This window comes from Passer montanus, unplaced genomic scaffold, assembly GCF_014805655.1.
Source record: "Passer montanus isolate IOZ18808 unplaced genomic scaffold, ASM1480565v1 scaffold55, whole genome shotgun sequence".
Classification (NCBI taxonomy): Eukaryota; Metazoa; Chordata; class Aves; order Passeriformes; family Passeridae; genus Passer; species Passer montanus.
This window is the reverse complement of record NW_024370485.1, coordinates 4761081-4783901: the sequence shown is the minus strand read 5'-3', so window position 1 is coordinate 4783901 and position 22821 is coordinate 4761081. Positions and strand designations below refer to the sequence as shown.

Sequence of the window (22821 nt, the reverse complement as noted above, 5' to 3'; positions counted from 1 at the left end):
TCTTTTATGCTGGCTGCCAAGAGGCCTGTTCCTACTCTTTCAGGTCAAGTGAGCCACACATTGTAGGTATTTAATAGCAGCCAGGGGAGGTTCATCCCAGCCTTTTAGATGCTATTTTTGTTAAGCTTTTTCCCTATGTAAAGTTGGAAGCAATGTGTGTTAGGTAGGCATCACTTACATATTGCTAAATACTTAGAAAATGGATATTAGCAGGGTTACAGCAATCATGTATGCTATATCTCTCCTAGAAGGTGCAGCACTTTCATTGTCTTTTATTAGCTTTTAGGATTTGTCTTAGGTGCTAAAATCAGGTTTACTCCTGATTTAAAATCAGGAACTCCCGATTTTAGTAAACCTGGTTGTTCAGTGCCTTTGTCTTCATAACATGGTGGGCACTTGCAGAGCTGCTCCTGCCCTTGTGGGGTAGCTGTGCCCCTTCTCAGCAGGCGCCGTCTGCAGCTGTCGAGGCACTGCTTCCCCTGGCTAGCTCCAGGCAGTTGCTCCGGAGGTGTTATCTCTGTGGCCTTGCACCTGCACAGTGTCATTACAGCAGGGTTTCTCAGGAGTAACGGGCTGCAGTGTGGGAATTGCCCCTTTCCCCCCCTGCCCCTTTGGGTGTAGCTTGGGGTTTATGGCAGGAGATGCAATAATGTGTGAGCACAGCAATTAATGACCAGCAGGCACTGACTCAGCAGTTGCCCCGATCAGCATGTGCTCTGCTGAGTGCCGGCAGCACCGTAAGAAGGAATGGCTGAGAGCGCATGAGCAGCTCCTGGTGAAATGTATGTTGTTAGTACAGAATTACAGAATCCCTGGGGTAGGAGGGGACCTCTGGAGATCACCTGGTCCAACTGTCCCTGCTAAAGTACGTTCACCTGGAGGAGGTTGCACAGGATCATGTCCAGACGGGCTTTGAATATATCCAGGAAAGAAGACTGCAACTTCTCTGGACAGCTTGTTTCAGTCTTCTGTTACCCTCAAAAATGTTTTTGTAGGAGTGTAGGAGAGTGCCCCCTAATGACAGAGTGGCAAAGCTAGCCTTTGTCCCCCAAAAAAGGAAAGAAGCCCAGAAGTTTCTCCGAACGATCAGGTGAAAAGCCACCCTATAGGACCCCAGAGACTTCACTAAAACCTTGGGGTCACCTAATTGGATAGAAGCCAAAAAGTCCCGCCTGGGCCATAAGGTAGAAAAAGAGGAGGACAAAAGAACTGAACTGCTTTTGTGAACGTGTTTCTACCAGGAGCAGACCTCTGTACCTGGCTCGGATTTTCTGTTTGTTATTTTGCCTTTTATTAAACCTTTTTGTTTCAAACACTGCAGCAGAAGCCATTCTGCTCATTCTTTGCCTCCAAAGGTAATAGCCAAGCTATCCTTGGTGTATTAGGTTCCCTTTTGAAGGCTCATAAAACCCTGGCCTGACAAAACAGAACCTAATATGTTTTTCCTTGTATTCAGATGCAGTTTCCTGTTTAATTTTGTGCCTGTTGCCCCTTGTCTTATTGCTGAGCATTGCTGCAAAGAGTCTGGCCCCATCCTCCTGACACTTCGTTTAAGATATCTGTATGAATTGAGAAGTTCCCCTCTCAGTAATCTCCTCCAGACTACACAGGCCCAACACTCTTAGCCTTTCCTTGCAAGAAGGATGCTGCAGTCCCCTCACCATCTTTGTAGTCCTCCTCCAGACCCTCCCCAGTAGTTTCTGGTCTTTCTTGGGCTAGGGAGCGCAGAACTGAACTCAACACTCCAGATGTGGCCTCAGCAGGGCAGAGTAAAGGGAGAGGATCACCTCCCTCAACCTGCTGACCACGAGAGAAATATTATGGAGGCCATTTGTTAGACTGGAGAGAGTCCAGGGGAAGGGTGCTCATCTGGGGACCTCTAGCACTTCTCTTTCCAGCTGGGTGCAAGGTAGATTTCTTTTTTTCCCTTTCCTTTTGTATTTATTTCTTCCCCAAACCACTTTCATCATTGGAGATATTATATCTACTAATAAATTTTTGCGCATGTGAACCTGTCTCAACATTTTTTGTGTAGCTACCTGTTTCCCTTGAACACTTGCAGCTTTGCAGCACCCCATTCTCCCCCCCCCCCCTTTTTTTTTTCTTTTGCCTGATATACTAATTTGCTTATTAAATAATTTTGGTGAAATTATTTAATATTACAGCCAAGATGCATATGTTATATGGAGGGCTGTTTCTATAAATGAAGGGCAGAGGGATAGTCATGACTGTGTAGTCATGGTATGCTGTTTTTAGTAACAGTTCAGTGTTGTAAGAAGGGCTTGGGTTAAGTTTAGTAGCAGTGTGCCAACAGCTGATTATCTCTTTGTTCATTGGGTTTTTTCTGTAGTGTAGGAGTTTTTCTGTCTTTAGAATGACAAGAAACTTGTACTTTTAGTTGAGACTAGAGCATGTTTTAGTCCATTCCAGAGCTGAATAACATTGAGGGGAAAACTGAAATGACAGTGTGGTTTGGTTTTATGAATTATGTATTGTGGAAAATATTACATGGTGTCACACCACTGTAAGCCAAGTGTTATTAGGATGTGGACATTCATGCAACACTAAATAAAATTTGCAGAAGGCGCTCAAGGTCTGGTAATTGTTGTTGATTATTCTTCTCAGTTACCTTTTTCTATTGTAAAATTGTCTGGTTTGCCTCAGAAAATAAATGTTCTTCTAAATTCTTGCAGATTCCTGCTTCAGTGTCTTGAGGATCTTGATGCCAATCTGCGGAAACTGAATTCACGTTTGTTTGTTATCCGTGGACAGCCAGCAGATGTTTTCCCCAGGCTTTTTAAGGTAAATACCACCTTGCAGTTGTTGTTTCTATCCACAAATATGACCAATAAACTAATAACAACGAGGAATAGTTCTTGTACTGTTTCATTCAGTGCAAGTTATCAATGCAAATACTGATGTACTCTTTTTCAGTTTCTCATTAAAGTTATTTGTGTTAGTTTTGAATTTTTCTTCTCTAGTCTGCGTATCACCAACTGAGCTGAGTTGCTTTTAGACTTTACTGGTTTTTGCTTCTTTCTCTTCAGAAAGAGAATTTATTTCAGATGTTTTGCTAAGTGTAGGTGCTGTGTATTACTGCATTTTCCTTTACAGGTTCCCTTTGTAGTACTGAAAATTCTGTGCACATGAATCTGTGTTCAAAGCCTGACCTGTAAAAGCAATGTTTTATTTAGGCCAAACTTCTGCTGTGATTGCTTTTTGGCCATAAAAGGTGATTTAATACGCTTTTTTCTAGTAGTAAGATTGTTAAAAGCACAGTGTAACCTAAAAAGCAATTTCTAGTCAAAGAAATTTAAGGCTCTTATGGAAAGGGGTCTTACTGAAAGAATTAAAGCTGTGAGTGATTGCTACTGATAGTAATATGTTGTCTATGGATAATAGTGTATTTAAGGTAGTAATACTATAATAGTATTGTAAAAATGACCACTGGGCAAATTGAAGAGTTTTTTCAGAACGATTGAATTGAGGTGACTGAAACAAGTGAGGCTGGGGGGGGGGTTGGGGGACAAAAGGAAATATCCATTTTTCCAAAGAGGTTGTATGTTCATGAGTTTTATTCCGAGGTCTTCAACATCAAGCTGAAAATTCAAACCACATTTCCATCTTCATTATTGTGATTTTGTTGTGAAATGCTAACTGGATGATACTTCTCCTGGTCTTTCCTTGATTTCCCCTCAGTGAAGAATTTCCTGGAGGAGTGCTGTGGCATGAGCTGCTGCTTGCAACCTCTCAAGCTTATTGTATTTGTCTGCCAAAGTTAGTTTGGTTGCATTTAAGTAGGAGCAAAGGTCTTCCCATTGTGTGTTGCCTTCTGGATTTGAGCAACCTGTGGCAAGTCTTCTTAAATACTTTAATGGCTACTTTGACAGCTCCTGTTTCAGATTTTGCTGCTAGGCTGATCTCTCTATGCCTGGCAGCATTGGATTTCCACATTTTTAGGATATTAATTTTAGCGCTGAGAAGAAAATTAAAATAACTTGTGAGATAGGTAGCACACCACAATCAAAAAGAACATTCACAACTGTCTGTGTCTTCTGGTTCCTCAAGTTAGTGTCTTTATCATATATTGGTTCACTAAGGGGCTTTTCAGGACATCCTCTATGCTCAGACAATTTACTGAAGCTCTTGAGGATTTCTTCACTTTTGAGTGAAGTTGACCTGGAACATGCATCTATGTCTTGTAATTATATCTCACAACTTCTTTGCCAGAGCAGTAGCTGTACATCAGACACTTGCAGTGCAGTGAAGGGCTTGTAACACTGAACAAGGCTTTTTAGATCATCCCTATTAAATCTCTCAAAGGTGAGCAATGATCCTGACCCTGAAGAACGAACACAAATGAAAAAAATAAATTCAGTTAAGTTTGGAAAAATAACTTTAGTTAAGTCATTAACTTAGGGTAGGAGATAGTGGAACTTCTGTAGAGCCCTATCAGGTGTCAGGAGCCCTATCACAGATGCCAGCATCTGTGGATTTCCTGGGAATGAGCTGTTTCTTGGTGAGGCTTTCCTTTTCACAGTCTGAACAATTCCTTTCAAAAGGCAGAACACTGATCTATCTTTACCTTTACAAAAGACCTCAAACACCTTTAGGTTCTTTCATTTAATTTAAGTTTTGGCTTGTTGTTGCCCCATTCTCTTCAATTTGTCCTGGTCTGCTTTCTATCTTTAGCTCTTTGGGCTTGGCTCAGTAAAGAAAATAGAATTGAAACAATGAGTAATTTTTTTAATGCATCACTGTGGCTAAAACCATTCAGCAGTATGACTATGTGCAAAATTGTCTGTGTCTCTGATTCTTCTAATTGCCTGGCTCATGCTGATGTGATTTGGGTGTATTCACATTACACAGCAGGTGTCTCAGAGTTTCTTGACTTCTGTAGGGACTCTACTCTGTGTCTTGGACACTCTTTTTTGTCTTTACAAAACATGAGAGGAAAGAAGGGTTTAGAAAAGTATCTGCTGCAGCTTGTCAGACAGTGGTTTTATGTTATGGAGCATTATGAAATGGGAAGTAAATGTTGTGTGATGGTGTAGGAAGTTCCTTGAGGATTTAAGGCCTGCTGGGTTAGTCTTGGCAGACTTAAGCATGGCGGGATCCCAGCCTTGTTTCAAAGAGCAAGCACTCCTTGGAATCATCTATCCTCAGGGCTGGGCTTCATCTAGGAGAGAGCTGGACTTCGGTAGTGGAATCGCACCCTGGGTGATTAGCATTGGGTGCCCTTGTCTCTGGTGTAAATCAAATTCTCTGAAATACTATGGTGTATTAAATCAAGTCATTAAGATTCTGAGGGATTAGAAAGGTATTTGATTGGAGTGATGGCTTTCTAGGATCATCTTGTGCATACTTCACCTTTCCAGTTTCCTACTGTTGCAGAAGCCTTAGCTGTTATTTATCCCTTTGTTCCCTTCTTTTTCCTCACCTGTGGCTGTTGGCCTTGGTAGCAACATCTGTGACATAAACAATATTAGACTTCAAGGCATAAGGCATTCTCTTTGTAGAAGATAGACTTTTTTCTTTTTCTTTTTTTTTAATTAAGAATTTGAAGATTGTCTGAGTGAGGAGAAGGGATTTGGAAAAGATAAAGAAAATGTTGGGTGATAGGGTGGGGCAGTATTTCCACCCCCTCCCTTCAAACTTTGGTTCTGCTGCTAAAGCTGACAGACATGTAAAAAGCTTTTGTGTAGAGCAAGGTACTGCTGTTGATCCATGTTCAGAAGACAGCCTTTGTCATCTTCCTTTTCTGTTGAGTCTCTTAAGGTATGTGGATCCTAAAGTTAGAGATGAGTTTTCAAAATTCGCATGGAAGTTTTTCATTACACATTGCATTACTGAGCACCCACAGTAATAGGGCAGATGGAGGCTTTTTGTGCCTGATAGCTACTTAGATGCCAAAAAGTTGGACTTTATTTTTGTTATTCTGGGTGTCTAATGTATTTTGGATCTGTCTGTATCTCTGATAACTATCCACAGGTAATAGCTGACATTCCGTTCTGCCCCTGTCCTTCCAGTTCTCCTTTCCCTGACCCTCCATCATGCAGCTGAATTGCTAAAGGACCACACTTTTGGTTTGTGTTGTAGGAATGGAACATTGCAAAACTTTCTATTGAATATGATTCTGAACCATTTGGGAAGGAAAGAGATGCAGCTATCAAGAAGCTGGCTAGTGAAGCGGGAGTGGAGGTCATTGTTCGGATTTCACATACATTGTATGACCTGGACAAGTGAGTTACCATTTTCCTTGAATTTTAAAAAAGGAGGGGAAAAAACCTTTGGAATTTTATGTTGTATTTATTTATATATTGTGGGCTACTTTCTGCACCAGACAGTTCATAGTTAGGAAAACTACACATTTGTTTTATGTTTCACTTTTATCCATCCATCCAAATTTTATTACATACTGAATAGAACTTTGAAACTCCTAAAAAGATATGTAACTGAATCTGAAATACAGTTTTAGTTTGGAGTTCTTTTGAAAATAAGGTGTATGTTAATTAGCTGTCATTGATAATTAAGTTACTCAAACATACCTGTAGGTTCTTCCAAATAACATCTGGCTTTGTTTAGTTGCTTTGTTTGTTTTGTCTTTATTTCACTTTTTGTACACAAGTTATGAGAAAGTCCTTTAAGATTTTGTAATAACTGTTTCCTACCAATTATCTATTCAATAAGTAATTGGGGATTGTTTGCTATCCCTTAATGTCTTGTTATATTTTTCCACAGATCTATTGGTGTTAATTCCCTATTATAGAAACATAATCCACAAACTTGTTACAAGTATAACTTGTCTTCTCTTAACATTAGGTGATTTATTGTGGTAGCTGCCCATTTTATTCTGTTACAAGCTGATCTATAAGAAACTATTAGACATATGGGAGGGCAGGGAAATTGGAAGTATTTACTTTTTGAAACCAATAGATTACTTTTTTAAATCCCAAATTGGAATTTTTTTCCCCTCCCACCCAAACACCCTGCTAAATATGCATTTGGTTCCATCTATCAGTTTGTAAATTTTAAACATCAAATCATTGATGTTTTCTTTGTTTCCAAGACTGCAGATATATTTAAAATGGTAATGCAAAACACAAAACTGTGGTTTTTAGGCAGTCAGTGTGTAAAAGCTACATGTTAATTTCCTCCCATATTAAGACAGTTTTAATATTGACTACTGTTCTCAATACCAGAAGGGGAAAGTGAATTTCTTTGAATGTAAATACTGTGGCCTTCTATGTGACTTGGATACTTCTGCATGTTGCTAGGATCTCTATCTGCTTCTGATCTGTTATTTTCTTTGCTTTGAGCTGTCCATGTTCATTATATCCTTGTTCATGAGGGAATTTCTATAATTCAGGAATGAAGAAAATTGACTTGGTTATAAACAGTTAGTTTATATGTCTCCCTCTTGGGGAAAGAAGGATGGTATATTTAAAGTTCTAAGTGTCTGGATTACCCTGTATATTTGGGATTCTGTATAAGCTGGAGGGAGGTAAGAAGATATTTCTGTGTATGTATAGGTGTGTATATTTTATAAGAAAAACTGTTAAATACTATTGCCTGACATGCTTTTCTGTTGTTTTTGTTTTTGTTTTTTTTTTGTTAATATAGAATAATAGAATTAAATGGAGGACAGCCTCCTCTTACTTACAAGCGATTTCAGACCCTAATTAGTAGAATGGAACCCCTGGAGATGCCTGTGGAGACTATAACCCCAGAAGTAATGAAAAAATGTACTACTCCAGTTTCTGATGACCATGATGAGAAATATGGTGTGCCATCACTTGAAGAGCTGGGTATGTTCTGAGATTGCTTTGACATTTTGAAACAACTAAGATCTAATCTGCCACTTAAAACAAGAAATGAGGTCGTGCTAGTGGGTAATTGTTAACCTGATGCAATTATGGCATACAAAAGGAAGAAAAGAAGATAATAAACTCTGTAAATTTTGGTTGTTTTCTGGTAATGCAGCATTATTTCTTGTAATACAGCATAGCCATTTTCCCAGGGTACCAAATAATCATTAAGCTACTAATTAATAGTCTTTAATGCTTAATTTTGTATTAAGTACACTTCATTTATCTTTGTGCTTCAGGTCATTTTTCTGTCATTTAACAAACTATGTTAAAAAAACTCGCGCGCTTTTCTTGATATACTGAAAAAATATATTAATAACACAGTTAATTACTTTAGAAGGTCCTAAAGGGGGAAAAAAGGTTATGGGAGAAAAAAAGTCTTAAGTTTCTATAAACATAATTTTAAGGAATAGTATCATCTGTTGTCCTCTGAAGATCCTCATCTTTTTCCTGTTTCCCCACACATCCCAAAATACAGGCAAATGTGCTATGACTTCCAAATTGCTAAAAAAAGGGTGTGGACAGATTTTGGGTAACCTGTTACTTCCCTGTCTAGTCCATTCAAACTCTTACAAAACAGACCTTGGTTTTTAAAGCCTTTATAAGAAGCGATGATCTTGCTATGCAGTGGTTAAACTATAGGCAGACAAGTTCTCCCACACATCTGGTGAGCAATGTTGGGGCAGGTGGGAGGATGTGGAAAAAATCTGATTACCTTCTTTTTATCTTTCTTTTGCGGCTCAAGTATGTGTTCATCATCAAATTTACAATCTCTGTAATTTAAGTTGAGGTTAGTGATATCTAGGAATGTTCTGAAAATGGCACTCATACTTTTACCTTGGTGCAAAAGTTTTTAGACATTCTGTAAATGACAAAAGCAATTGTTGCTTCTTAATAGTAATTTTAAAAAAAAGTTATGGTTTTAGGATAGCCTGCATATTGCAGATTTGGAAAATCTGAGGGGTCACTTCATGTAAAAAACCAGACCAGAAGAATTGAGACTGAATTAAGACAATTCAGCATCTAAAATTTGTGATGTATATTAATGTAAATGTAAAAGGCAAAATTTGAGTTTTGCTGCGAGTTAGAGGTATTGGATATTCTTCAAGAAGACTTGGTTGTGTACTGTCGTAAAACAGACTTTTTCAGGTGTCCAACTTAGGGTTTTTCTAAGGATGCAGTAGTCAAGTATCAACATGCTATAATTTTGTTGCCTTACAGTATAAGCAAACAAGCAATTTCCTGTTTCAATTTGTCTTTCAGGTTTTGACACAGATGGTTTGCCTTCTGCAGTATGGCCAGGGGGAGAAACTGAAGCTCTCACACGCTTAGAAAGACATTTAGAACGAAAGGTGTGTTGCAGATCACTGCAAGTCTGACAAAGCTGGGCAACATAGTTACTCTTTACTGTGAAACTTAAAGGGACTTGGGCAAGTTGTGTTCATGAAAAAATCAAACCCACACACTTGAACTCAAAGCCTCAATTATATAAATCAATAGTTTGTTTTTTAAAGATAAAATTTATATCTTTGATATGAATTTTAGAGACAGTCTGTTTTACTCCTCTATACTATAAATAAATTAATTTTATTTTGGAAGTAATTTCATTTTTAAAAAACCATATATTTTATAACTTTGAAGGGGAAGTCTTCTGACAATGTATTGCTAGTTGTCTAGGTTTCCAGTGTATTTAAAAGAAAGGCACAGATAGCTCTGGAAGACAGTCCATGCCTTCTGCATTGAGTTGAATTGCCTTCTAGAGGTTCTGCTGATTCAAAATGAACACCTGTGTATCGCAGGTGACCTGACCATCTGTCCACTGTTTGGATTTAGTTACAGACAGTGCGTGATTTCTCTCTTTCCAAGTTGCTATGTAGCCTCTAGTCTAATTTTGCTGTGTGGGTTTTGTTTTGTTTTGTATTTTTAAGGCTTGGGTAGCAAACTTTGAGAGACCACGAATGAATGCAAATTCCCTTCTGGCAAGCCCTACGGGGCTTAGTCCCTACCTCCGCTTTGGCTGCTTGTCCTGTCGGCTCTTTTATTTCAAGTTAACGGATCTGTACAAAAAGGTAGGACTTCTGTACAGTCAGATACATGTTGTTGGATGCCATGGTTATCCCCTACTTCTCCTAATAAAATGTCTTTCTTTAATGGTGTTCTTCAGGTAAAAAAGAACAGCTCCCCTCCCCTCTCCCTCTATGGCCAGCTGTTATGGCGTGAATTTTTCTACACAGCGGCGACTAACAATCCACGGTTTGATAAAATGGAGGGGAATCCTATCTGTGTTCAAATTCCATGGGATAAGAATCCTGAGGCTTTGGCCAAATGGGCAGAAGGCAGGACAGGTTTTCCTTGGATTGATGCAATTATGACACAACTTCGTCAGGAAGGTTGGATTCACCATTTAGCCCGGCATGCTGTAGCATGCTTTCTGACTCGAGGGGACCTCTGGATTAGCTGGGAAGAAGGAATGAAGGTATTGTTTCTTATTCTCGAATTTCTTAAAGTGCCTGTTAAAGTTTCAGGTGGTCATTCTAGAATTGTTGCTGTGTGGTGTAAGTTGAATTTTAAACTTAAACTGTGGGCAAAACTAAATCAGTTCTGATAAATCAGGTGTGCTGAAATTTTGCCTCTTGAATCTCCCCTTTTATTGGAATGTTATATTCTTGCAGTCAGAGTAGGTCTGAAGTTTCTTTCAAATTTGAGATTTCTTCCTAAATCTTGACAAATAATTACAGTAATAATATTGTAATTTAATTTTTTTTCCAATCATTCTGTGTGTGAACAATTTCTGTTTATATCTTGCATCTGCTTCCCTGCAAAGGGTAAATACTGTGGGAATAAAAGAGAGAAAACTAAAAACTGAGAATGTCCTTTCAGCAATTTCTGTCGCTTTGCCCAATGTTAGAACTGTGAGTAAAGGCAACATGATTTAGCTGAAGGCTCAATGCAGTTAATTTTATGCAAGTATAAGATGCTGAAGTTCAAATCTAAGATGTCAGATTTTTGAAGAAAACAAGGGAATAATTTATTCTCACTAATTAGGCCTTTGAATCAATTTTACCTTTTTAGAAGCATAGCATAACTTTTACTGAGCAATAATAACCTGTGAAAAATTGAGAATCAGACAGTTTTATTTTTGAAATCTAAACAATTTCATTGCCATCAGGACTTTGACATCATATTTCTATATGTATATAATCATATGAAATTTTCTTCCTTAACAAATCAGTAGTAAGCAAACGCCTTTCAAGAAATTTTGGTTACTTCTGTAGTTGACAAAACAGATATTGAAGATGCACATACATAGGTAACTCAGTATGTTCCAGATAAGTTACGCTGTAATTTATAGCTACATGGCAGCTTGTTCTTACTTCTGCAATAATACAGATATTTGAAGGCCCCAGACTTGTGCAGTGGAAAGATGTTCAACTCAAGTTTCCACAGCTAACAAAAGTTAATCTGGCATTCCCTGTGGTGTTACTTCCAAAGTCTTACTACATGGCAGCATCTAGTGGAACAATTGTGTGCTTACACACTTCATGTCTAAAGATCTTGTTGCATTATGAGTCACCATCTATTTGAAACATTTTTTGAAAGTGTTTTAAGATAAATCCTGTTTTTTCAAAACACTTTTTTTTTCAAGTAGGTGCAGATATTTAATAAAAGATACTTTTGTAACACTTAGTGTATACTGTGGAATAAATGCCTTATTGAGTATATGGAGAAAGAGATTGAGAGAGTCCATTGCTTAATAGTATTACCTTATTTAGACCATGTACAGGAATAATACTTGTTGAAGTTGGATGGCAGTACTATGATGTTGAGTTTTTAGTGCCTTAGCATGAAGAAAGGTGGTCAATTTGGAATTTATGCAAGTTCAAAAGGAAAATCAGAACTTGCAAAAAAATGTTTTAAATAAGTATCTGTTCTTAAAACTACTTCTAGGGGCACTCTTTTTTAAAAGGTCCTTGAGGTTGTCCTTCACAGAATGAGGCTTCGCTCTGTTTTTTGTAAGCCTGCATTGCTAGTGATCTGACTGAGCAGATAAACTTCCTTTTATACAAGTTAGTACTGTCTGTGTTGAAGATGAAAAAGCAATCAGTGCTGGAAACTTGAATGTTTCACAGCTACTGAGCTCCAGATTGAAAGTAAAACCCTCATAAATCTTCAGCTTGCTAATGTTTTGGAGTTTTTGGGGTTTTTTTGTTTGGGTGTTTTTTTTGGGTTTGTTTTTTTTTTTTGTGGGGGGGGTTTATGTTTTTGGTTTGTTTTTTGTGGTTTTTTTGTTGTTGTTTTTTGTTTGTTTTGGGGGGTTTTTTTTTCTTTGTTTGTTTTTTGGGGTTTGTTTTGTTTTTGTTGTTGTTTTGGGGTTTTTTTATATATATATAATAGGGGTAACCAATTAGAATCAAAGTGTTTGGAAGATTTTTTTTTTTCTTCAGACCCGAATTTCTTATCTGTCATACCATTCTTCAGTGTTCTTGGTGGTTCATAATGCCTCCAGGAATTTGAATGTGTTGTCAGAACTGTGACATGCTAGATAAACTATTAGCTTTAAGAACACAACTTCTGCATGTTTGGGGTGCCCAGAAACTCTTGAATTCTACTCTTGGGATTCCTCACATAGTGAAAGGTGCTGTGCAAGTTGAGGTATTCAGACCAGCAATTTGAGTTCAAAATGTACTTTGTATGTTCCCCATTTTCTGGAAGTTTGCAAAGCTTACTCAGCTGTGATGTGATGAAGAAATTTTTCTGAAAATAGCAAATACCACTTGGAAGCCATGAGGCTCCAGCCATCCTTTGGGGATTTATTTTTCAAGAAGAATATGTAGCTTGCTGAGATGTTTACAAGTTTGTTTACAGGATAAAAGCCTGGTTATGAATTTTTTCTTTTGTTCTTGAGTTTGGCATTAAGGCATTTGCAATTGCATACTGAGCATTCTGTGAATGCTACCAGTTAAGAAGGAGCATAAATCAGAAACTCAGGAGCTAATCCTGAAAAAGTAAATGTCTTGAAGATGCACCATGCCCAGACTAACGTGTTGCACTGATTTCTTAAGGTCTTTGAAGAGCTGTTACTTGATGCAGATTGGAGTGTGAATGCAGGAAGCTGGATGTGGCTGTCCTGCAGTTCCTTCTTTCAACAGTTTTTTCACTGCTACTGCCCAGTGGGTTTTGGCAGAAGAACTGACCCAAATGGGGATTATATCAGGTAACTCACAATCTGGAAATTGCAGTGGGTGTTGCTTAAACTATTGAGCAGCTTTATGCTTAACATGACCTTTTTACCCTTTTGTTATTTTTTTAAGACGTTACTTGCCAGTCCTTAGAGGTTTCCCTGCAAAATACATCTATGATCCTTGGAATGCCCCAGAAAGCATCCAGAAGGCTGCAAAATGTATTATAGGAGTTAATTATCCCAAGCCAATGGTAAACCACGCAGAGGCAAGCCGTCTGAATATTGAGAGGATGAAACAGATCTACCAGCAGCTTTCACGATACAGAGGACTGGGTATGATTATAGATTATTTGCTTTATTTATTTATATGAAACTTTTCTCACCTTCTAGCAATTAATAATTTAGTCTTATAGCAGTGAGAGTCAGGTCTAAGCTCAGGGTGGTGACCAGGGTTTGTATCCAAGAAAATATTATATGTAACTGAGAAAGGAAAGAGTTTGAGGGGAGTGCCTCTCCAAATATTGCTTGGATTATTTTTCTCTGGGTCTTTGGAAGTGTTTTTGTTAAGCTGGGTCTTTCGTGCATTCTGATAAACTCTTGTACAGTTAAGTTTTAGTACCGGTGATTGGAAATTTAATATGGTTTGTAACTTTGGCAATACTCTATTTGCTTATGCAAATGCTGTTGCAGAAGTAGGCACCAGCCCAGCCCTTGGTGGATTCTTCCCCTTTGCTCTGAGAGTTAAACCAGGTGCACTGTATTGCTCAGGAAGGTGTGAGCAGTCAGCATGTTCAGATACTGAGTATTGAATCAGGATATATTGCACTTAAACCCAACATACTCGATATGTGTAACTAAGGAATATTGGAAAAGTTATGCAGAATGTGGTGTAGAAAAAATCAAGTAAATGTGAACTAAAATTGTTTGGCAAGAAACAGAAGCAGGCAAGACAGAGAGGTGTTCTCCTGTCATAAAGTAAACCACTCAAGGTGAGGGTAAAGAGTTGGCTATCACAAGGAAAACAGAATGCTGCACTTGATTTTTTTTTCCCTCTAGCTATCTTTCTTTATATATTTTGTCTTGTTTTTTAGGTCTTCTTGCAACTGTGCCTTCTAATCCAAATGGAAATGGAAATGGTGGCCTAATGGGCTATTCACCAGGAGAAAGCATTTCTGGTTGTGGTAGTACAGGAGGTCAGTCAAATTATTTCAATACATAGAATTATTGATACTGAACTACATGAACTTCTTTTATAATGCCCTTGCCTTTTTGTATTATAAGGAAGAACTGCTTTCATAAGACAATTCTGAATGCAAGTCACAAGTGTTTCAAATTTATTCACTGCTTCATAGTGCTTGTATATAGACATCTTTAAATTATTTTTTTAATCTCAAATATGCAAATATTTTTCATCTGTGTTTGTCCCCCTCCAAAAATTACATATTAACTGCTCTCAAACAATTTGATTTCAAAAGCATTTGAATATGATTTTGTCCTAGAAGTGTATAAGCATCCTGATATGTGTAATAAGGAGTGACTTGTGAACTTTCAAGTGAGAATTGTTAACTTGTAAAGGTTTCTAATGCTGGCATTAGATTGCTTACTGGTATTTATTTATTTCTATTAAATGTATTAATTTTATTTATTTCTACTAGGAAAAAATAAGAACAGTATTAAGACTGTATTAACCCATGGTGTATCTTAAATGCTATATACACCTTAGACTCCTCAATGTAAAAGGGTACAGCAGAACTGGAAATCTAATGGTTTTATATTCTTTGTAGGCTTTGGTCAAGGTTAGAAGCAGATTGTGGAGGAAGGTGGACCTTATTGTTTTTAACCAGTACAGTTCTCCTAAAGATTTAAAATACAAACTCCTTAAAGCAGGGTACTGGTGCTTTTTTTTCTTATAAGTTGAGGACATGTATAAGACAAGAAAGGTTTATTTTTATAAAAATCATGTGCACTCTTTTCTCTTTAAAATGCATTCATATATACATGTACTTATGCTTTTCACATCAGAAATGTATTCCTTTTGTAGGAGGTTCAGGGAGTTTGGAAAGACAATAACCTTTAGAGCTTCAGACCAGTAATGAGGGGATTTGAAAAAAAGAAGTTTAAAACCCACAATAAAAAGCCAATGTCTTGAAGAGGGGGATAAGCCCCCCACATTTTAAATCCCAAAACGGGAGTTTTACCTTCTGGTATGTTTAAGCCTTTTCCCTGCCTCTCCAGGAGCTCAGCTGGGAACTGGTGATGGTCATTCTGTTGTTCAGTCATGTGCCCTGGGAGACTCTCATACAGGAACAAGTGGAATTCAGCAGCAAGGTATTATGGCAGTGCCTGTCTGTAGAGGATCTCCAAATCCTTGCAACTATGGAAAACCAGACAAAACGTCAAAGTAGCATGGATAGATTTTGGGTGACAGCTGCTGTATACAACATGAACTGACCTTGTTTCTGTTCTTGAAACATAGAAATTATTTCTTAGAGTGAACTTGCTTGTCTTGTCATTTTTATCTCTAAAGTGCTCATCTAGAGCAGTATTTGTATGCTTTGAGTGGGAGGGCTCACAAATGTGGCTAAAAAAATAAATAAACATTATCCTAGGCTACTTTAAGAGAAACTGAAAACCAGAAGTTCATCTTGTGTATTGGATTTCAAAATTTGTATGTTATCTTTTCCCCGATTTCACTACCGCTCTTTCCATATATAATTAATTTCCGCAGTTTTGTGTGGATAGTCTCTTATTGTGGAAGCAAATTTGTGTTACTTTAGGTATACAGAACCTTAAGCTGTGGTTTGTGATAGATCCAAGTTGCAATGAAATTTAACCCAATTGTTTGTTTCTTTGCAGTCTTAACAGAGGTGGTGTGTTTACTGATCAGGAAAGGCTGTAATCTGTGTTTTGTTTAAGCACCCAGAATGTAACTGGAACACCGCAACTGTTCAGAACAAGAAACCTTGCAACTGCTTCTGCTGATTGCACTGTTCACGCAGAACACTCAGTTTCAAGGTTGCCAGTAGATAGTTCACATGGATCAGAAGAAAGTTCTCATCTTTCTTTTAATTTGCTTTTTTTTTGTTTTTCCACATCTAAGTTATGCCAGGGATTAATTTGTGTTGCTATAACAAAATAATAAAAAGGACTTGGCAGAAGTAAAATTTAAATTTAGAATTTAATTTAAAATTTATAACAACTTATAGTTAAAGTGTTTGAGTATACAAGCATTCTACTTGTTGCAAATATAATGCATAAATATGTAGGCACTAAATGTTCACTCTGCAGATATCAGTGCATATATGTTTAACTGCTACAGACTACCATGAGGCTTATTTTTCTTTTGCATAAGAACTCTTCTGCATTCAGGATAGTTTCTGGCAGGATTATTCTTGATGATGGAAAATAAATCAATTGGCTCCTTTTTGTTGTGGTACAGAACATGATTTTACACTTGCTTGCAGCTCTAAATTTTATGTAGTATAATAAATATCTACTGTATCTGAACAGGTTACTGTCAAGCAAGTAGTATCTTACACTATGCTCATGGAGACAATCAGCAATCACACTTATTGCAAGCAGGTAATTTAAACAATAATGAAAAAAAAATCCAAAAACTTTTCTTGGATGTATAAGGGTGCAATAGAGTCTTAATGTAAACACTGATTTTAAATTATCAGGAAGAACGGCCCTTGGTACTGGCATTAGTGCAGGGAAACGCCCAAATCCAGAAGAAGAAACTCAGAGCGTTGGACCAAAAGTCCAGCGACAGAGCACAAATTAAACTGGTAAGATCTGAGGCACCTTCAAGTTATCAAAGTTCTGTACAGATTTTGTGTCTGTGATAACATTTATGTCACTGCAATGCAAAGGATCCTCAACTATTGCTGTAGATATTTCTTTTCTGGGGATTGTACAGACAGTATGAAATTCTGGCTCCGAGAGTTTGTGAAGTATGAGATAGGAAGTAGTTGCAAAAATAGAGCCAGACTGAAGATCATCAGACGCAGATCCAGGTGTTAGTGAAAGGAAGATGGATAAACTGTGGTTTTAATACATTAGCAGAGCTGCTTAAGTAGCTTCAGTTACTCTCTGTTCCCACATCTCACCTTAAGCTGTGCCAGTAGCATGGTTTGTATGAATGTATGGTGATCTGAATCAGGAGACTAAGACAACTTAAAAGGAAGAGCTCAGGGCCTGGATTAGTTTAGATATATAAGTGGACTAAGCAGTACATGTTTTAGACTGGCAGAAACCTGCAAAATGCTGATGTGGTTCTTGAGTGTGAAGATGTAGGGACAAATAAGATTTGAAGATGTGAGCCTTTGTCATTGGCCTGTAATTGAAGCAGGTTACTCAGAGTGCCCAACTTTGTCACGCTGTGGTGAAAAAGACTTGAATTTGGAGAAGGCATTGCAGATGGATGCACATAAACAGGTGTGACAATGCGGAGAGAGAAGTAGAAAACTGGAGAAGGAGTTTTGTATGTGTAAAATCACCAACATAGAGAAGATAAGTCAATTGTGGTTTTTAAAGTTGGGAACAGGATAGAGGAAAGAGAAGGCCAAAATTGTTGTACCTCTTCCCCCAGTAAGCTTGATTTGAGAGGAACAAGGAAGGTGACCTGAAAAGAATTAAGACTAAATTAAATCAAAGAGTAATTACTAAGGAAGGAAGCCAAATAAAGGAGGACTGTCTGAAATGAGAGAGGACAGGATTTCAAGACTGGAAGTGTGTCTGCAAAGGTTAAAAGTGATCAAGATGTTTAAAAAAAAACTAAGTGGAGCACTGGTCAATTATGAAATTTGAAGAATAAGAACAGCACAACAAGCGAGATAATAGCACATGGAGAGACATTATTGGAACTGGAAAACAGGGATTCCATGCAACAAGTGTAGGAGATACATTCATCATCTCTAGAGATAAAAAGGGGAATTCAGTCTACTTTATTTGGTTTTGACAGCAAGATCTAATTTTGCTTGTTATACAGTGGCAGCACTTCATCAAAGTTACTGCAGTGCATTTGGAACAATTGTGTCGTACTGATTTGATTCAGTGCACAACCACGGCATTGTTTCCATAATGCTGTCAATTGAGCAAGTGAGCTGAGACCTTAGTGAGTGATCCATCTGCTATTTTCTCACATACTGGAAGCCCTATAAACTGCTTCTGTGTCCTCAAACTGATTTCTGTTACTTGGATGGGCCTGAGTGGAACATAATTCCAACAGAGTCTGTGTTTCAGTAGCTGTCTAATCCTTAGTATGTGTAGATTCATTCAGCATCCGTGTTTTGTATTGCAGAATTCCTTAGGTGCTCGTGTCTGTGTAGAAGAAGTACCTGCAGAGCGAACGTCTGGTTCCTGTCTAAGTTCTTTTTCAATTGAGAGACAGGTTGGAGGGGTTTTTAGTTTGGCAGAGAAGATGATTTCGTTAGGGGTGTTCAAAGCATGCTGCAAAAGCATTATATTCCATACAAACATCAGCCAAGATTTGTCTGTGTAGAAGAAGTACCTGCAGAGCGAACGTCTGGTTCCTGTCTAAGTTCTTTTTCAATTGAGAGACAGGTTGGAGGGGTTTTTAGTTTGGCAGAGAAGATGATTTCGTTAGGGGTGTTCAAAGCATGCTGCAAAAGCATATTATAGTCCATACAAACATCAGCCAAGATCATACTCAAAAACACTGCTGGCAAAAGGTCGTGCACTTCTGAATAGCACTCAAGTACAGAGTACAGAGGCTTTTGTTGGGTTTCTCTTGTTTTGTTTCCTTCTTTTAGCCTCTAAGGTGAGAAATAAGAATTCAGAGTATTTGGGCCAATACAGATTGGGACAGGGCTTCCTGCATTGAGAAGGGGGGAAACAATATTGGTCCCTTGAATTCTGTCTTCAAAGACTCACATCAAACTGCTTAAGAATGTTTTTTTCTTTTTTTCTTGCAGCTTGATTGGAAGAGAAGTTTGCCACTCAAAGAACACTTGGGACAAAATTCCTGCTACTCTGTATTGGAGCTAAAGTGTTGTGAGAGTTCATGTTCTAAAAGTACATACTTTTTCATAAATTATTTTCAATTGTTCTCAGTTGTTGTAAACAAGTCCAATTTTTGCAATGCATTATTTCTAACTGGCATTTCTATGGTTTTTAACTTTTTAATGACTCTTTCACAAAGGGCAAATTGAGTTTTGTATATAAAGTATTTGGTGAAGAATTTGCTAACTTATTGTAAATATAAATATTCATGATTAGTGATAGACCCATCAATATATTTTTGATAATCTTTCATGTATATGGTAGTAGGAAATGCTATAGTGCTGTTCTGAAAAACAGATGAAAATAGAAAGTTTCAAAGTTTTTAAATCATTATTTTTAGATTCCATACTTGAGCTCTGTATGATCAATTTCATATTTTCATATTGTAAGTGCTTAGAACTGTGTTTAATCAAATACAGTAGAGTTGTAACCGTAATTACTCACATCTGTATATAAAACACATGCCAATTTTAGTCCAGTTGTAAAATTTTCATGTATATGTCCAGTCCTTGTATTTCTCAGTTGCCTTGTTCAGTAATGACATACCTTGTTAATAAAAGAAAATTGTATATATAGATACATATGGTTGTCTTTTGTGTAGTCTGTTGCTCCTGCTTACATTTCCAAACAGAACTGTTTCAGGAAAAAAGAGAAATATTCTTTTTAGACTTAATCTGGACGTCATAAACAATTAACTATATTACCTTTTACTTCCAAGTAATCATGAAGCAAAACAATATTCAAATTATCCAGGCCTGTTTCTTGAAACTGGATGTATGTATTCTGACCATGAAATATTTTTTACCAATGTATTTAATAACTGTTTCTTCACAATCTAGGTGTTTGAGTTGGGTTTTTTTTTCCCTGCTGTAATTGCAATTTGCTTGATAGCTGCAAAGTCTTTCCTGCAATGCATTAATTTGCTGCTTTTTGAGGATCTTGATTTCAGACTTGCTTGAATGCTCAGTCAATACTCTCAGATTTTTAGAGAAGTTGTATCTAAGTGTTTTCTTAGACCATTAAGATCTCTGAAGAAGCAGTATGAATTTGCATATGACTAGGTTAGTTTCCTACTTGAGTGGGTGCCCAGATTAAAATCCTAGAATATCCTGAGTTGGAAGGGACCCAGAAGGATCACCGAATCCAACTTCTGGCCTTGCATAGCACCATCCCCAAGAATCTCAGGCACCATGTACCTGAGAGCGTTGTCCAAATGCTTCGTGAGCTCTGTCAGGTGTGGTGCTGTGACCGCTCCTCTGAGGAGCCTGTTCCAGTGCCCAACCATCCTCTGGTGAAGAACCTTTTCCTAATGTCCAACCTAAACTGCTCCTGACACAACTTCAGGCCAGTCCTCCAGGCTCTGTCACTGGTCACCAGAGAGGAGATCAGTGCCTGCCCCTCCTCTTTACCCTCATGAGGAAGTTGCAGACTGCAATGAGATTTCCTCTCAATCTCCTCGAGGCTGAACAGACCAAGTGACCTCAGCCACTCCTCACATGGCTTCCCCTCCAAACCTCTCACCATCCCTGCTGCCATCCTTTGGGATCTCTGAGAGCTTTTGATCCTTCTTCTATTGGCACCCAAAACTGCCCCCAGCACTGAGTCTGCCCCAGCTCAGAGCAGAGCAGGACAGTCCCCTCCTTTGCCCAGCTGTGATGCTGTGCCTGATGCCCCCCAGGGCAGGGCTGGCCCTCCTGGCTGCCAGGGCACTGCTGGCTCGTGTTTGACTTGCCATGAACCAGGGCCAGGGCAGGGCTGGCCCTCCTGGCTGCCAGGGCACTGCTGGCTTGTGTTTGGCTTGCCATGAGCCAGGGCCCTCAGGTCCCTTTCATGGCACTGCTCTCCAGCATCACATTTCCCAGTCCATACATCCAGGGCTGCCCCATCCCAGGTGCAGAATCCAGCACTTGTCTTTGTTAAACTTCATATGGTTGGTATTAATTAATTATAAAGTGAGAATAGTTAATTATCTTGTTCTTAGTATTACATTGGTGACTTCTAGACAGTGGGCACTTGTGTGTTGGTTTAAAATTCAGATTATATTTTTGCAACAACATATGCAGCATGGCTCTTGTGGCAGAATAAATTACTGTGTTACTAGATTTTAGATTATAGTTGTTAATGTAAATATCTCTGCATACTGATTTGTATACAAGAGCAAAATCAAAAGCGCTATGAAGAAAACAGAGGTATGTGTACTCTCTTGAGGCAGAGAATGTTTGAAATTGGTGAAAAAACTCAAAGGTAACAATAGAGAAGCAGATGCTATTTTCCACAGATCAGTCCAAATAAAATGGAGGGGTTCCCTAGGGACATACATAATGAGGAAAAGAAACAATTTTTTTGTTTGTTTAAGTAGTCTGAAAATAGAAAAAAAATAGACCCAGAGTGCTTTAAGACATGTTTTACTCTGTCAAGATAATGCTGAATTTTTCTGCTAACCTTATATTAAAAAACCATACCATCTAAATTAAATATTCCACCTAGATTTTCTGAATGATTAAGCTATGAAATCCCCACAGAGAAACTTCATCAAGGTAAGAACATCTGCTTGAATACTACCTTCCCCCAACCAGTCTGGAAGTTCGGTTGGTGAAAGAAGAAATTTCCCAAGGAGTTTATTTTTGTGGTAAGTTAATTCCCCCCTTCTTAAGTGCTGAAAAGCATATTCCTCTTATTGGTGTAGGCAAATCCTTGGATTTGCAAAGGAAAATTTATGGAGATGCTGTTTGACTTGTGTGCTGGCTTGGAGGAGTTCTGGTGTCAGGACTGTGGTAGAAAAAATGGTCTGTGGTTAGTTTAGTGTGAAAGAGGGGAGAAGTTGCCTTCAGATTAGCAATAGCCTCATAAAAGCCCTTTGCCTCATATTCTTCCCCTCCAACCTAAGTGCTGTGACTACATAAAAATAAATTTAAAAAGGTGAAGGCTCTGTTTGCACATTAAAAAATTACTAAAACCATTGTAACATAGGGTTTTTCTCCCCCCCAGCCCCACTACCCCCTTGTGATTTTTCGAGGGGTTGGACATGTGCTGTAAATCCAGTATGGAATAAGGGCCAGGCTGTTGTTGCTTATTGGAGCTCTCCTCCAGAATTGGAGCTTAAAACATTCCTCAAGAAAGTTCTGTTTCCAAGGGGTTTAGCTGGCCCTTCCCTGAGATGGTAGGAGATGGGGAGAAGAGAGTTTTTGGAAACAAAAAAAATGTACTCTGGAAGCATGCGGGGACAGCTTTAGGGGATATTTGGGATGAAAAAATACTTTTAAGTGTCTTCAAGCATTCAGAACTTGAGCCTTTGCAAAGGAACTTTGTGTGGCCCGTGGCGTACAGGTGCTACCTGCTTACAGAGGTTTTTGAACAGAGGGGACCAAGAGGAGTGAAAACACAAACCCCTTGAGGCTGGCGGGGTGTGTTCGTAGGACAGAGTTAATTTCCCTTTTTCCGGAGTCCCGGCGCGGAGCTGGGCTGGATTCCGGCCGCGGAGCCGGCCTGGGCGCTCGGCCCGCAGGGGGCGCTGTGCGCGCGGCCGTGAGGGGCAGCGCGGCGCTGGGCGCGGAGCGGAGCCGGCCCCTCGTCTGCCCAGGGTTCTGGGGACAAAGTGCTCCGGAGAAGGGAAAATACGTGGGAATTTTGGAATGGCTGCATAATAGCTACCCTGTGCTTCCCGGTCAGAAACCAAACCTCTGAAAGTTGCTTTTCAGGAACACTGCCTTGTGTGCTTGCCTGCACAGACATAGATTCTCTTTTTCA

At 38.6% G+C, this 22821-nt stretch overlaps 1 protein-coding gene and 1 long non-coding RNA gene across 3 annotated transcripts in view; one reads left to right on the top strand and one right to left on the bottom strand.

Moving 5' to 3' along the window:
• Positions 1-19655, top strand: part of CRY1 (cryptochrome circadian regulator 1) — a 40324-nt gene extending 20669 nt beyond the window's left edge. The window contains exons 2-14 of one of the 2 annotated variants that reach the window (XM_039725572.1): positions 2694-2802; positions 6100-6242; positions 7624-7808; positions 9132-9220; positions 9797-9937; positions 10033-10344; positions 12932-13083; positions 13181-13383; positions 14142-14243; positions 15286-15378; positions 16561-16632; positions 16731-16838; positions 18987-19645. In XM_039725572.1, coding sequence (XP_039581506.1) covers positions 2694-2802; positions 6100-6242; positions 7624-7808; positions 9132-9220; positions 9797-9937; positions 10033-10344; positions 12932-13083; positions 13181-13383; positions 14142-14243; positions 15286-15378; positions 16561-16632; positions 16731-16834 — 1705 coding nt within the window. In that variant the 3' untranslated portion in view covers positions 16835-16838; positions 18987-19645. Of the gene's footprint in view, positions 1-2693; positions 2803-6099; positions 6243-7623; positions 7809-9131; positions 9221-9796; positions 9938-10032; positions 10345-12931; positions 13084-13180; positions 13384-14141; positions 14244-15285; positions 15379-16560; positions 16633-16730; positions 16839-18986 lie in introns of both variants that reach the window. The other variant, XM_039725573.1, reaches the window with a different exon arrangement.
• LOC120510110 lies at positions 16951-18980 on the bottom strand. The gene is made up of 2 exons (XR_005629421.1): positions 18563-18980; positions 16951-18389 (listed from the first exon to the last, which is right to left on the bottom strand). It is a non-coding gene; the product is annotated as an uncharacterized LOC120510110 (long non-coding RNA).
• Positions 19656-22821: the final 3166 nt, after the last annotated feature.